Source organism: Salvelinus sp. IW2-2015, linkage group LG34 (genome assembly GCF_002910315.2).
Source record: "Salvelinus sp. IW2-2015 linkage group LG34, ASM291031v2, whole genome shotgun sequence".
In the NCBI taxonomy this organism is placed as follows: Eukaryota; Metazoa; Chordata; class Actinopteri; order Salmoniformes; family Salmonidae; genus Salvelinus; species Salvelinus sp. IW2-2015.
This window is the reverse complement of record NC_036873.1, coordinates 3,008,872-3,023,702: the sequence shown is the minus strand read 5'-3', so window position 1 is coordinate 3,023,702 and position 14,831 is coordinate 3,008,872. Positions and strand designations below refer to the sequence as shown.

At 42.8% G+C, this 14,831-nt stretch overlaps 1 protein-coding gene across 2 annotated transcripts in view; it reads left to right on the top strand.

Moving 5' to 3' along the window:
- Positions 1 to 13,717, top strand: part of LOC112067941 (uncharacterized) — a 47,925-nt gene extending 34,208 nt beyond the window's left edge. The window contains exons 1-3 of one of the 2 annotated variants that reach the window (XM_070437218.1): positions 10,774 to 11,280; positions 11,816 to 11,946; positions 12,150 to 13,717. In XM_070437218.1, coding sequence (XP_070293319.1) covers positions 11,022 to 11,280; positions 11,816 to 11,946; positions 12,150 to 13,268 — 1,509 coding nt within the window. In that variant the 5' untranslated portion in view covers positions 10,774 to 11,021 and the 3' untranslated portion in view covers positions 13,269 to 13,717. Of the gene's footprint in view, positions 1 to 10,773; positions 11,281 to 11,815; positions 11,947 to 12,149 lie in introns of those variants that run through there. The other variant, XM_024134860.2, reaches the window with a different exon arrangement.
- Positions 13,718 to 14,831: the final 1,114 nt, after the last annotated feature.

Genomic DNA, 14,831 nt, shown 5'->3' with positions numbered 1-14,831 from the left:
GTCTGTGAGAGCCAGAATTCTTACTGGTTGGTAGGTGATCAAATACTTATGTCATGCAATAAAATGCAAATTAATTACTTAAAAATCATACAATGTGATTTTCTGGATTTTTGTTTTAGATTCCGTCTCTCACAGTTGAAGTGTACCTATGATAAAAATGACAGACCTCTACATGCTTTGTAAGTAGGAAAACCTGCAAAATCGGCAGTGTATCAAATACTTGTTCTCCCCACTGTATATGCATTATAAGGTTTAATATTGTTCCACAGTTCTTTTCTAGTCTCTGCCTCTTAATAAGAAACAGTCTGAGAGATGTGTGAGTTATTGCAGTCAAAACAGGGTGTCTGTGAGAAAGCGCCTCAAGGCTAAAAGAGATTCATAGACACAGAACCCTGCAGGGGAGTGAAAGAGAAGAGACTAGTCAGACATACTATTATAAAGCAACTTGGGGAGTGGAAAATTACTGCTGAACCCTTAGAAAACACTGGAACTATTGTCTCTCCTGCAGGTTTGTATAACTGTATATGGTCTCATGAGTAGAAGGTGTTGAAGTTATTTTTTATTTTGTAGAGGTAATTCAGCGACAATTACCCAGGCCACCTTGACCTATGGGAGGGTGGTTTATTTTTTGATTTTTGTAGAGGTAATTCTATGTGAAATTTACCCAGTGAATGAGTTGAGTTGTTTATGAATAGTCCGTTGCATGTTTCATTTGTTTGTTTGTCTGTGGATTATGGCGGGGTTTTGGCCCAATGGTGGAATAAAAAGTCATTTGAATTAAAGGTTGAACATATTTGTTAATGACACTTTCTTACCATAGAAAATGTACAACACTTAGTATACCAGTAAAATTATTACAAGAAAGTTCTGTAGAGATTTTCATAGAAAATTACTTTGTGACGCTATCACCAGGGGGCATTGGTGTATAACATATTACTGTTACGCTACACCCTTAAGATATAATATTAGGAATTGAAGTCTATCATGCGGTTGTCTCTGAGGCCCGTGTGTGAAATATATTTGAGTTTAGTAGAACCATTTACTATAGCCTGGATTAAGTGAAAGTAGAATTAGGATTATTGTTGTTTAACACATACTGAAAGGAGGTAGAGAATAATTTATATAGGCATATGTCTACATATTACACCCACTTTAGGATAACCCTATAGAAATTGGGAAAACACATTACACGCAGACTATCTAAATAAAAAGCCGGAGAACCATGGCACAGTCAAACCAGAATGAGGAGATGGGAGCAATGAAGCCTGTCACACCTGTTGAATATATGCAAAATAAGTTTCCCGCTGTGGAATTTACATTCACTTTTAAGAAATGGCATGTCTGGACAGAGATGGCAGGAGAAAATAGATATCCAATGGATGGTTCATTCAACAAGACTAGGTTGGATTTAGTCAAGGAGATAATTCAGACAAGACAAATGGACAAAAAGAAGGGGAAGAAGAAAAGTACTCTTGTATCAGAAACTGTGATAGGAATGATGATGCTGGAAGGACAGATCTTCATGAATAAGGCTACCGTTACCAAACTAAAGCTGGAGAGAACAATAGAGTGAGGGAGGAAAGAAATGAGGCAGAACAGGAGTACTCCCCACCGCCCCGCGCCATATGAAAATCAACCCAAAGGACCCCCGGGTGACTATACACAGATCTACCCTCTCATATCACTGACAGAAGAAAATGGAGAAGCAACCACAATTATCCGCTAGGGGACTCTGATGAAGTAGGTGGATGACACAACAGCAGCAACAAGCGTCATGAGAACAAAAGTTCCTGGAGGGAGATTCCCTCGACACCCCAACTCACTCCACAAAAAGGAACAGACTGGAAGACCCTAGACATATGGCCACCTGTAGAAAACAAACAAACTACTAAAGAAGTAAAAGAAAAGTACAAAGTGTTACCATCCATGGGTGACCTATTCAGAGACCAGAGAGAAAGGGAAGAAAGAAGACTGGAAAATAATAAGTTATATACATTACGAAAAGAGAAGAGAAAGTTGAAAGAAGATCTGTAGGTGCTAATTGCTGATAAGATTAAAGAGACAATGGACACAGATGATGTGGACGAAAGTAAAAAGCTAAAAGAGGAGGTGGGCCCGCCAGAGCCCCTCGTGACTGGAACAACACTCAAGGCTGGACCTGTGGGCAGTTGGGGCATGTGAGTTCGCAGTGTGGGGGAAATGAAAGAGGAAGAGGTTACAACGGGGGCAGAATCGACAATGAAGGCGCCCGACTCCCCTGCTCCAGTGTCTCCAGTATGAATTCAATGATGGAAGAGCCAATGGTTACTCTTAATGTTAATGGATATGACCTACCATTTCTAATAGACACTAGAGCTCACTGTTCCTGTTTAGGCAAACCTGGACAAGTTGTTGGGGCTTCCCTGAGCAAATCATCAGTAACAATAACAGGGACATCGGGACAGCCCAGGAATGTGTACTGGACAAAGACAACCCTCTGCTTGACTCTGACATGGTGCTGTTCGTTGATGGTTCTGCTTATATAGATCAAAGCACAGGGATGAAACATGTAGGATTTGCTGTAGTAGATGTGATATTAAGGTTATACCAGAACATTTATCAGTGCAGCAGGCAGATTTATTAGCTCTGACCACAGCTTGTGAATTAGGGGAAGGGAAGGCCCTTACTGTCTACTCAGCATATGCTATTGGGGTTTGTTTGTCCTGGTGTGGGGTTTGGAGAGCAGGAGGGTTTACTTATACCACAGGCACATCGATTAAAAACAGACCTTATGTTGAACAGTTGATTGAAACTATGTGAAAACCTAACAAATTGGCTATTGTTAAGGTTGAGGCACACACAGGTAGGAGTGATTATGCTAGTATTGGTAACAGCATAGCTAATGAGGCGGCCAAATTGGCTTCTTCCCGTTGTCACACACATGCATTCTATTTTTAGTCGTTTGTGTCATCTGAAACTACTGATCTTGAGAAACAGCAGCAGGCTGATATTCTCAATCACCATGTGAGGAGAGAGAGAGGGTGAGCTCTCTGTCCTAGGTCTGGCTTATGCCTACATCTTTTGTCTCGCATGCCCTGTTTACCATCAACCATGATCTCTACTAGAGGTCGACCGATTATGATTTTTCAACGCCGATACTGATTATTGGAGGACCAAAAAAAGCCGATACCGATTAATCGGCCGATTTATTTATATTTATATATAATAATGACAATTAGAACAATACTGAATGAACAATGAACACTTTCATTTTAACTTAATATAATACATCAAAATCAATTTAGTCTCAAATAAATAATGAAACATGTTCAATTTGGTTTAAATAATGCAAAAACAAAGTGTCGGAGAAGAAAGTAAAAGTGCAATATGTGCCATGTAAGAAAGCTAACGTTTAAGTTCCTTGCTCAGAACATGAGAACAAATTAAAGCTGATGGTTCCTTTTAACATGAGTCTTCAATATTCCCAGGTAAGAAGTTTTAGGGTGTAGTTATAGGACTATTTCTCTCTATACCATTTGTATTTCATATACCTTTGACTATTGGATGTTCTAATAGGTACTTTAGTATTGCCAGCCTAATCTCGGGAGTTGATAGGCTTGAAGTCATAAACAGCGCAATGCTTGAAGCATTGCGAAGAGCTGCTGGCAAACTCAGTAAAGTGCTGTTTGAATGAATGCTTATGAGCCTGCTGCTGCCTACCACCGCTCAGTCAGACTGCTCTATCAAATCATAGACTTAATTATAATATAATAACACACAGAAATACGAGCCTTAGGTCATTAATATGGTCAAATCCGGAAACTATAATTTAGAAAACAAAACGTTTATTCTTTCAGTGAAATACGGAACCGTTCCGTATTTTATCTAACGGGTGGCATCCATAAGTCTAAATATTCCTGTTACGTTGCACAACCTTCAACGTTATGTCATAACTACGTAAAAATCTGGCAAATTAGTTCGCAACGAGCCAGGTGGCCCAAACTGTTGCATATACACTGACATATACACACMCTGACTMTGCGTGCAATGAACGCACGAGRAGTGACACAATTTCCCTAGTTTAATATTGCCTGCTAACCTGGATTTCTTTTAACTAAATATGCAGGTTTTAAAAAATATATACTTCTGTGTATTGATTTTAAGAAAGGCATTTATGTTTATGGTTAGGTACATTCGTGCAATGATTGTGCTTATTTCGCAAATGCGCTTTTGTTAAATCATCCCGTTTGGCGAAGTTGGCTGTCTTTGTTAGGAAGAAATAGTCTTCACACAGTTCGCAACGAGCCAGGCGGCCCAGACTGCTGCATATACCCTGACTCTGTTGCACAGAACGCAAGAGAAGTGACACAATTTCCCTAGTTAAAATAAATTAATGTTAGCAGGCAATATGAACTAAATATGCAGGTTTAAAAATATATACTTGTGTATTGATTTTAAGAAAGGCATTGATGTTTATGGTTGGGTACACATGGGTGCAACGACAGTGCATTTTTCGCGAATGCGCTTGTTAAATCACCCGTTTGGCGAAGTAGGCTGTGATTCAATGATAAATGAACAGGCACCTCATCGATTATATGCAACGCAGGACAAGCTAGATAAACTAGTAATATCATCAACCATGTGTAGTTAACTAGTGATTATGCTAAGATTGATTGTTTTTTATAAGATACATTTAATGCTAGCTAGCACCTTACCTTGGCTCCTTGCTGCACTCGCATAACAGGTAGTCAGCCTGCCACGCAGTCTCCTCGTGTGCAACGAGTGCAATGTAATCGGCCATGATCGGTGTCCAAAAATGACGATTACCGATTGTTATGAAAACTTGAAATCAGCCCTAATTAATTGTCCATTCCAATTAATCGGTCGACCTCTAATCTCTACTATTTGCTCATGGAGTGAGCCATTCGTCAAGGGGAGATATGGAGGAGGAGAAGATTGAGGAGGAGATGATTTCGGATATGGAGGAGAAGATTTCTGCCCAATGATTTTGTCAAAATTTGAATCCGCACGTTAAAAAAAACTGTCAATTTATCGTTGCGCTACATGTTTGTTATATAACATAGACAAGGGAACTCCAGGGAAGTTCCCCACTCCAAAAGGACCATTTGTCCACCTTGCTATGGATTTCATAGACATGGTAGAGCGAAAATAAAGAGATAGTGCCTGGTGATAATTGACAGGTTCACCAGGTGGGTGGAAGCATTTCCCACCACCAACTGCGATGCGCGAACAGTTGCAAAATTGCTAGTCAGGGAAATTATACTCAGGTTCGGAGTGCCTGAGGTTTTGTCTGCAGACAATGGGACCCATCTCATAGGAGATGTCGTTGCCCAAGTGGCCAAAATGATGGGTGTTGACCAGAAGTTTGTGTCCATCTATCACCTGCGGAGTAATGGGAGTTACTGAGAGGACTAATCAGACCCTGAAAGGCTCCCTTGCCAAACTATGCAATTCCACAGGAATGACATGTGTAGAGGGATTGCACCATGTCCTCATGAAAATGCGCAGCAGCCTTAACAAAGGTATTGGGTGTACACCTTACCAGATGTTAACAAGATGACCCATGAACACACCAGGTGTTCGAGACCTATGACTGACCGACAGACATAACTGAGGCACAGTGTGATCACGTTGAATACATGAAAGAACTAACTTCTATTGTCAGTTTTCTCCACTCTCACACTAGGAAAGCAGCAGAACCAATCCCAGGTGAGGATCCAGATTCTCTGACCATCTGCGTAGGAGACTGGGTGAAACTATGAGTTCATAAAAGAAAATGGAACCAGCCAAGATGGATGGGACCCTTCCAGGTGACCATGGCAACACCAACTGCAATCCGGGTAGCAGAGAGGTCTGGCTGGCATCTCTCCCACTGCAAGCATCTCCCAGAGTGGAAGCCATGGATGAGCGACTAGAGGGAGGGAGAGCAGGGCCCCGAGAACATCTGAAGAAGGAAGAAGGTCCGAGCCAAAGGACAGAAGCAGAGGGCCCAGACCAAATGGCCGGAAAGAAAGATGAAGAAGAAGGCTCTAGCCAACAAGCAGAAGAAGGAGACATCATTTCACACTCACACTCAGGTTCTATAACTAGGAAACAGAGACTACACCGGGTCTGGTGGTTTGTTTTCCCCATCATCCTTTCCATGGGTCTCCTTGTTGGTGCAGCCACAGGACCCCCTGGGGGATCTGAGGAAAACAACAAATGGTGAGAAAAATTGGAAATCAGACTAAGAGACCAGGAACCCAGATTTTAGTATTTAGAAAGCCTACATCAACCACTGAGCTGCTCGGGAGTCAGGTTGAGCCTATGAGACTGACGGAGTTTGAATGTGGGTTTTTATACTTTATGCAGAGAGATAATGAGAAAAAACCTACTAGGCGAAGGGAGAGCACAGGATGGTTCTTTGGGAGTAGAACTGAGAGGTTAGCCGGGGATCATGGGACACATGTATGTTGGGGTGGTCACAAGAAGGGAGCAAACTTACTTAATGTGGTAGAAGGAAGCAGGCAGATCCCTCTATGGCCTAGAACTCACCTCAGGAGAGGTGAGTCAGTCTTCACGGTAAGAACTACCCACTCTATACGGTGTAATTATCCCAGCAGGCACCCGTGGATAGAATTGTTAGGAAATGGAAGCTTGAGCATCATTCCCAAACTGACCTCCCAAAGCCCGAAGTCAACCCCTGCCCTGTGTCTTTGTAATGATGGGAAGGAAGATATGGGAGATACTAGAGCTTGTCGTGTATATATGGGTCAACTGAGAGAAGAGTATAGTGATAGGAGAAATTATGCTAAAGAAGATTTTAGTGTGTTAGACTTACAGCGACAGGTGACAGGTGTAAACCTTTCCAGGATAGAGGAAGGCATGGGAGCACCTTTTGGATGGATGTGGGTATGCAGTGACAAGGGGTACCTCACTTTACCTCCTGGATGGGGGGGGGGGGGGGGGGTTGTTATTTGGGGAGAACAGAAATGTACATGTTAAGAATTCCGGTCAACAATCTTTTCAATGGGACAGATAAAACCAACTCTGGGGAAGTGAAGCGTGCCAAACGACTCATCCTAGACATTCAGGAAGCCTATGGTCATGTCTTACACCTGGGTGAGATTTGTGGTATGTCAGTCATACCCTCCTGGGGTGTGGCTGTCCTGGGAAAGTGGGTAAACAATTTAACCTACTCTTTACAGGCCCATATGAATTTAACGAGCCGAGGATTTAGCCAACTCTCATTAGATGTCCAAAATCTGAAAGCAGTCGTCAGCCGCCATGAGTTGGCTTTAGATTATCTTTTGGCGAAGGAAGGAGGACACTGTAACGTACTAGGTATTATTGATCCTGACAATTGTGTTATGCTCCTCCCTGACTCCTCTGAGAATATGACTGCAATAATTGATAAGATTGCTGATCTTAGTAAAACTCTCATGATGCTGCCACCCCCGTGCTTCATGGTTGGGATGGTGTTCTCCAGCTTGCAAGCCTCCCCCTTTTTCCTCCAAACATACTGATGGTCATTATGGCCAAACAGTTCTATTTTTGTTTAATCAGACCAGAGGACATTTCTCCAAAAAGTATGATCTTTGTCCCCATGTGCAGTTGCAAACCGTAGTCTGGCTTTTTTATGGCGGTTTTGGAGCAGTGGCTTCTTCCTTGCTGAGCGGCCTTTCTCATTATGTCGATATAGGATGTGGATATAGATACTTTTGTACCTGTTTCCTCCAGCATCTTCACAAGGTCCTTTGCTGTTGTTCTGGGATTGATTTGCATTTTTTTTTCATCTCTAGGAGACAGAACGCGTCTCCTTCCTGAGCGGTATGACTGCTGCGTGGTCCCATGGTGTTTATACTTGCGTACTATTGTTTGTACCAATTTCTTTTGTATTTTTCCATGATGTCAAGCAAAGAGGCACTGAGTTTGAAGGTAGGCCTTGAAATACATCCACAGGTACACCTTAAATTGACTCAAATGATGTCAATTAGCCTATCAGAAGCTTCTAAAGCCATGACATAATTTTCTGGAATTTTCCAAGCTGTTTAAAGGCGCAGTCAACTTAGTGTATGTTAACTTCTGACCCACTGGAATTGTGATACAGTGAATTATAAGTGAAATAATCTGTCTGTAAACAATTGTTGGAAAAATTACTTGTTTAATGCACAAAGGAGATGTCCTAACCGACTTGCCAAAACTATAGTTTGTTAACAAGAAATTTGTGGAGTGGTTGAAAACCGAGTTTCAATGACTCCAACTTAAGTGTATGTAAACTTCCGACTTCAACTGTATAAACCTTTATATGCTCTTCTGTATAATTTGTGTTTAGTGTCTGCAGTCCATGAGGACCTGCTGATATCAGGTGTTGCTGGCGGGAGAGACTGGACCTCTGAAGTGGCTGATCACAAATCCTGGCCCTGGACAGGAACCCTGGATCAGGATTCGTCGCTCTTCCTTCACGAGTGGGAACCAGGACTGAACCATGGGCGGAAGGAGACTCCACCACCACATAGAACACAACCAATGGACAGGAGGACTGAACCACCTCAGTCCTGGTGGTCATCAAGGAGACAGAGGCTCCAGTCAGGGATCCAGTCTGCGGCCCAGAATCTTCTCTTCACAGTCTCAGTGCAGAGCAGGGCCTGTGGCTGATAGAGATATATCCTCCTGTTCCTATGATACAAACACCACAGTATCCATGATGAACAGAGCAGGTCACCCTGGGTTTCAGCCTTAACAGAGAGTGGTGGAAGACACCACCGGTGGTAGTCTTTCTGGAAGTCTGTCTTATCCTTCATGGTATTTTCCAATGCCCCATGACTGCGTTCATAGAAAGCCTGGGCCTGGTCCTCGGTCTAGCCTTCCTCAGTTACGTACATCATGGTTACCCCACCAATACAGACAGAGTCAGAATAAGGAAATTGTTTTATTTAATCCATTTTCGAATAAGGCTGTAACATAATAAAATGTGGAAAAAGTCAAGGGGTCTGAATACTTTCCGAAGGCACTGTACTTAAGACATTGGCTCGAATCTAGGTTGTGCCTTTAAATTTCGAGAAAATTAACAACTAAGGAAGAAGGTTTCACTTCTTTCATTGACTTCTTTAACCCCAAACCCCGGCCTGGTCTGACTTGGTCTTCTTCGCAAGCATTCCTGGAAGTCTTGCGATGTTGCGCCTCTGGGTTTAGAAACTCTGTGATTATGCATAATGCCACCTAGAGTTTGAGAGCTAGACCAGAGCTAGCTAACAAGCTAGCTGGCTAACAAGATTATGTGTGCAGAGCGGCACCAGAATTAAAATTAAAACAAGTCTTAGCTTTTGTAGTTAATAAATCCAATATGAAACTAGATAAGGATACTATAGTTAACGCGCATTGAAAAAGTTCATATATTGTTCTCTAATTAAAAATCTCTCTCACTAATTTCTGAACCAGGCCTGTAACATCAGTAGCTACAGTAGACTATGCATGCTTTGGAGGGAGGGTTAGGGGCAGGTAGCCTACAAAAAGAGATTTTCAGCTGGCAGGCAGGCAGACACTGGAATACATTTCTGAGTGACAGTGAGTGCTTTGCTGCGTTTTTTGTGGGATTGGAAAAAAATGACCGGAACAGGTTCCCATGCGTTTAAAATAATGGTTCTGCTTGGAACAGTATATATCACTTACTTTCTCTGTTCCTCTAAAAACAAATGTTTATGGTTCTGTTAGCTGAACCAGTTCCAACCCCTGGTCATCCCTACCACCTCTGATCTGGCGGACTCACGAATGCTTTGATTGTAAATTACGTCTGAGTGTTGGAGTGTGTCCCATACATTTTAAAACAAGAAAATTGTGCCGTCTGGAATGTGAAATTATTTTAAGTGACTTTTACTTGAGTCATTTTCTATTCAGTTATCTTTACTTTTACTCAAGTATGACAATTGGGTACTTTCCCCTCCACTGGCAGTACCATATTTCAAAGACCAGTGTGCATACCTTTTTAATTTAACCACACCCTTTGAGCTATGATGCCAACCGATAACATCCTTTCTCTTCAGTGTAAACGGGGCCCGCAGTTTGCTGTGATGCAGAACCGGTAGAAAGCGCGAGACTGAAGTGACCCCGTCTGTACTTTTTTTCAGTGTTTAGACGATAAAGTCATGTTAGAATATATAAGTTATCAGTTGAGAGATTTTGTTTTCCGAACCACCTACAGTGTTTAAGTTGTCAGACTTTTGGTCATGTTGCAGCAGTGTGTAGGAAGAATATTCTGAGATGTGAGAAGAAGTGTGCAGGAGGGCATGGGACAAATAAGTGTGTTTCAGTGGAAAAAGCTGTGTCAATTGCTGGGGATCAGAAGTGTCTGGTGCGAGAGAGACAGTTTGAGGTTGCTAGGGTTCTAGCAGTGCAGAAAGTGTCATGCTGAGGCAGTGAGGAAAGTAGATGATGATGGGCAAAGGGTGAGGGAGTCTGAAAGGATCCATGTGAGTAGTAGGCCAGTACAGAGTGAACCAAACAGTTTGTGCTTTAGTAAGGTTGGCTACTTGGCATTCATTGCTCTGGTCATTAATTGCACTGCACAGAGGGAACATAATTTCCAGAAGATTTATTTGGTGGTAGTAGTAGTAGATCACTTTTACAGCCTGGTGTAGGACCTGTTAGGGCCAAAGTGATGGGTTTGTTGGAGAAGGTATGTAGGGTAAGATGGTGGTGCAATTAAATTCCCCCCAATCTACTTTTCCATTTTCTGTGAACAAAATGTGAAATTCACACTACGACCTGTGAAAGACTGCAATACGCAACTAAGCGTCTAGTCTGCCGGAAAACCACACGAAGAAGAGTGTAAACGGAAGTGAACACCAAGAACATTTTCCACGTTAGCGTTTTTGTTGTTATTTAGATGTTTATTAACACCCTGGAATACAAAATATGAATCATTTAACTGCATAGCATCACATACTTACGACATGTAGTCTTTAATTCGCTTTGGAGACAGGACTTGGTTGATAGGTGTTATCTAGGTACCGCTAGCTAGCTAGCTGCTAACGTTAGCTACAATGGCTAACTGTATGGTTTTTCAAACTCAAATAGCCTCCATCATTGAGGTGCTAGCGAATGCAGCCGTGGCAGAGATCTGTAAACTCGTAGACGACGACTATGCAGTGTTTCGTTTGGAAATAACTCAAAGCCAGAAAGAAAACAGGTCATTGCGGAGGAGACTACAGCTACTAGAACTGAAGGTGGCACGGGAGCGCGTCCTCGCCATTCGACCCAGTAGTGTCAAGATCCTCGACAAATACAGAGGAATGTCAAGAGGTACATTTTGTAGAAGGCATGGGTTGTCGCCCCGTTCCCAGCTGCACATGTGTTACCCAGAATTGGGTCTTGGTCCGTTTTTGGATAGTATGCAATAATTCCCCTGATTATTTAGCAAAGAAACAATATATTCTACCCTGATTATTCATTTACAGCATTTCCTATGATGTAATCAATGAAAACAATGTAATACATGGAACATACTATCTATGTATTAAAACACCTGATGTTTTATTGTCACATACACCAGATAGGTGCAATGAAATGCGTTGTTTTACAGGGTCAGCCATAGTAGTGCCTTGCTCAAGGGCATATCAACTGATTTTTTTAAAACCCTGTTGGCTTGGGTATTCGAACCAGCAACCATCTGGTTACTGGCCCAACGCTCTAACCGCTAGGCTACCTACCACCCTGTATATCAAGATAAATTACCTTACGTCCTTGCCATTTCTAGACAGTGTCAATAATGTACAATATACCGTTGAACATTCACAGTAGCTAACCTAACCACCTCTTTTCCCCCAATCGTTCTTAGGTGAAGGACATCTCACTGGAGGCCACAGGAGCTTTGTGAAGCCAGCGGGACACAATACATGGAGAGATGACCAACCAATCACTGTTGATGGGGGGAGTGGAACCTCAACCCAGCACATTATCGTGATAGAGGTTAGTGTAATAGTGTTGAATAAAAATGTTGTTATTTGTAAATCAAAATTGGCCTGTTTATTTCAGAAAGGCTCCCCTCAGCTATTCATTGCTTACATGTACATCCTAATTAATCTGCCGTAGAGGCGTTGTTATCTTCTCGACGACATTGTTATCCAACTCAACTCATGTATCGGTAATAACCTCCTCTCTTCTTATGTCAGTCTGCAGATGCAGAGGCTGCAGGTCCTGGGGTCAAGCAGGAGAGGTCTGAAGGAGAGGAGGACCCACAGCATAGCAGAGACATCCAGACTGGTGTGGCTAGAGAGGCCCCTGTGGCCACGGAGGACCGTACCACCGCCTCAGCGCAGCCCAGGACCCAACGAATCAGCACGGAGGTCAGTGGAACGCCGAACGCCGTCCTCAAGTCAGACACGAAGACTTTAACGGGCCTGGGGCGACTGGGCTGTCCCCCTGCTCCCTGCACAGAGTATTTACTTTACGGTAGCTCGAGGACGGTTCTGTCCCATCAGGACTCAGGTGACGCGTTACAGACTCACAATGATCCGTCCTGTTCATATGCTACAGAGACACAGATGATATCTGGTGACTTGCCTGTGGGCTTAGATACACAGACTAATCCAATGAGAGGGGACTGGAACCAGTACAGCAGTAGTGTATACTCTGAAGGGTTCCTAGATAAGAAAGGGGAAGGTCTGGTCGTAGATGAGGTGACTGTGAAAGTGGAGAGCGATGCTCCTCTGACATGGAATGCAGACGAGACTCACTTAGGAAAAGGACACTCGCAGGGCAACACAAGTGACTTCTTAGACTACAGGGAAAGCTTAGAGACAAATCTAAATGTTGCAACCAACTCCCCTTTACACCGAGTGACCATGTTGATGGCACCTTCCAATTCACAAGGCAGCATCCTTTTCGATCAGGTATCGAACTCAAATGATCAAAAGGCTAAGGAGCGGGAAGGGGCAGCAACAACGGGTGGTAAAGAGAAGCGGTTCCTCTGCATGTTCTGTAACAAAGGCTTCAGCTGTTCCCAGAAGGTGGAAATCCATCAGAGGGTCCACACAGGGGTGAAACCCTTCACCTGTACCCAGTGTCACATGCGCTTTGCCCATGCGGGCAACCTGAAGAGGCACCAGAGGGTCCACACAGGGGTGAAACCCTTCAGCTGTACCCAGTGTCACATGTGCTTCGCCCAGGCTGGTGACCTGAAGCGGCACCAGAGGGTGCACACAGGGGAGAAACCCTACAGCTGTACCCAATGTCCCATGCGCTTCGCCCAGGCAGGTGACCTGAAAAGGCACCTGAAGGTCCATATGTGAGAAGACCATTTGCCTGTACGCACTGCAGGAAGAGGTTCTCGGAAAGGAGATACCTCAGGATACACCAGCAGAAAAAACACTCCACTCCATATCTTCTGACGTTTAGATCAAACCCTGCATTAAAGGCAAAGATTAATTTTGATTGTTGTTAACAGAAAAGATCCCCAGATGCATTTGGAATAAAGAAAGTAACCAATTTCAGTGTTGAATATTCCTGAATAGAATATTGCATCCATACATTGTGTGATATATAAGCCTAAAAAGTCTGTTACATATTGTTTTTGTACTGTGTAGGCTATATGACGTCCGCAAATGCATGTTTCATTACTTCCATCCTCAATACATTTTTTCCCAAGACACTTTTAATAAAAAAATGAAGTTCATGCAGATTTTTACGTGTGGTGTATTTGACACTTGTTTATGTTTAATAAACACAAAATTGGACTTTTCATTCTTAGACTTTCATTAAGGAAGCGCTTTATAATCAATATAGACTTAAATATAATAAATATACGTACACATATCGTACACATATCCACACACTAACAAACACCTACTGTACACGTCAAAATAGTTTAGTCAGGTTTGTTTGATGATGACATAGCTGACTTATATTTACCCACATCATCATATTTATGTCCACCATGATGGGTTTAATAACAATGAAGTCATTCTGTGACTACAGTATAGGACTCAAACGTAGTGGGGATGGGTAAACATTCCAAGTGTGTTATCCAATTTGTAAGTCGCTCTGGATAAGAGCGTCTGCTAAATGACTTAAATGTAAATTATCCGTTTGAGTGTGTGTGTACGTATCTGAGGGAGTGTCTGTGTAATCTGTATCACCTGTCTCTTCCAGGAGGAGGGTCTGGGGAACCCTGAGGGGACCATGGTCATGGAGGACAACCAGACTACACCTCCTCCAGAACCCACAGAGGAACCAGCTGCGCAACACAGGAACACACACAGTCTCACTGAGGTGAGCCCACTGAACTACTGTCTGAATGGTATTAGGTCAGGGCCCGTATCCACAGTGTCTCAGAGTAGGAGTGCTGATCTAGGATTGGTTTTGCCTTTTAAATCATAATTAATAAGAATATGTAGACAGGTGGGGACCTGATCCTTAGGCTTTGTGGATACGGGCCCAGGTCTTGATATATTTTGTCAAAAGTGTGGGACAATGTCTTTGAGTTATCTAACCAGTAGCAAATTAACTTACATGTTGCATAGTACTCATAGCAATCCCTCATTGCCCAATCAGAAGATGCTCCATAGCAGGGTGCTCATATCAGATTTCTTGATCCAACATCCTCTCACTCTGTATCTCTTACAGTCAGTAGACATGGAGGATGGGAAGCCTGATCTGCTGCTAGTCAAAGAGGAGACAATAGAAGACGAACCAGAGAGCATTGATCTGCTGAGTGGACTAAAGATGGGGGAGCAAGATAAGAGAGAAATACATATAGCCTACATACAGTAACACACACACACACACACCTGTTTTTCGCACTATTGGTTAGAGCCTGTAAGTAAGCATTTCACTGTAAGGTCTACACATGTTGT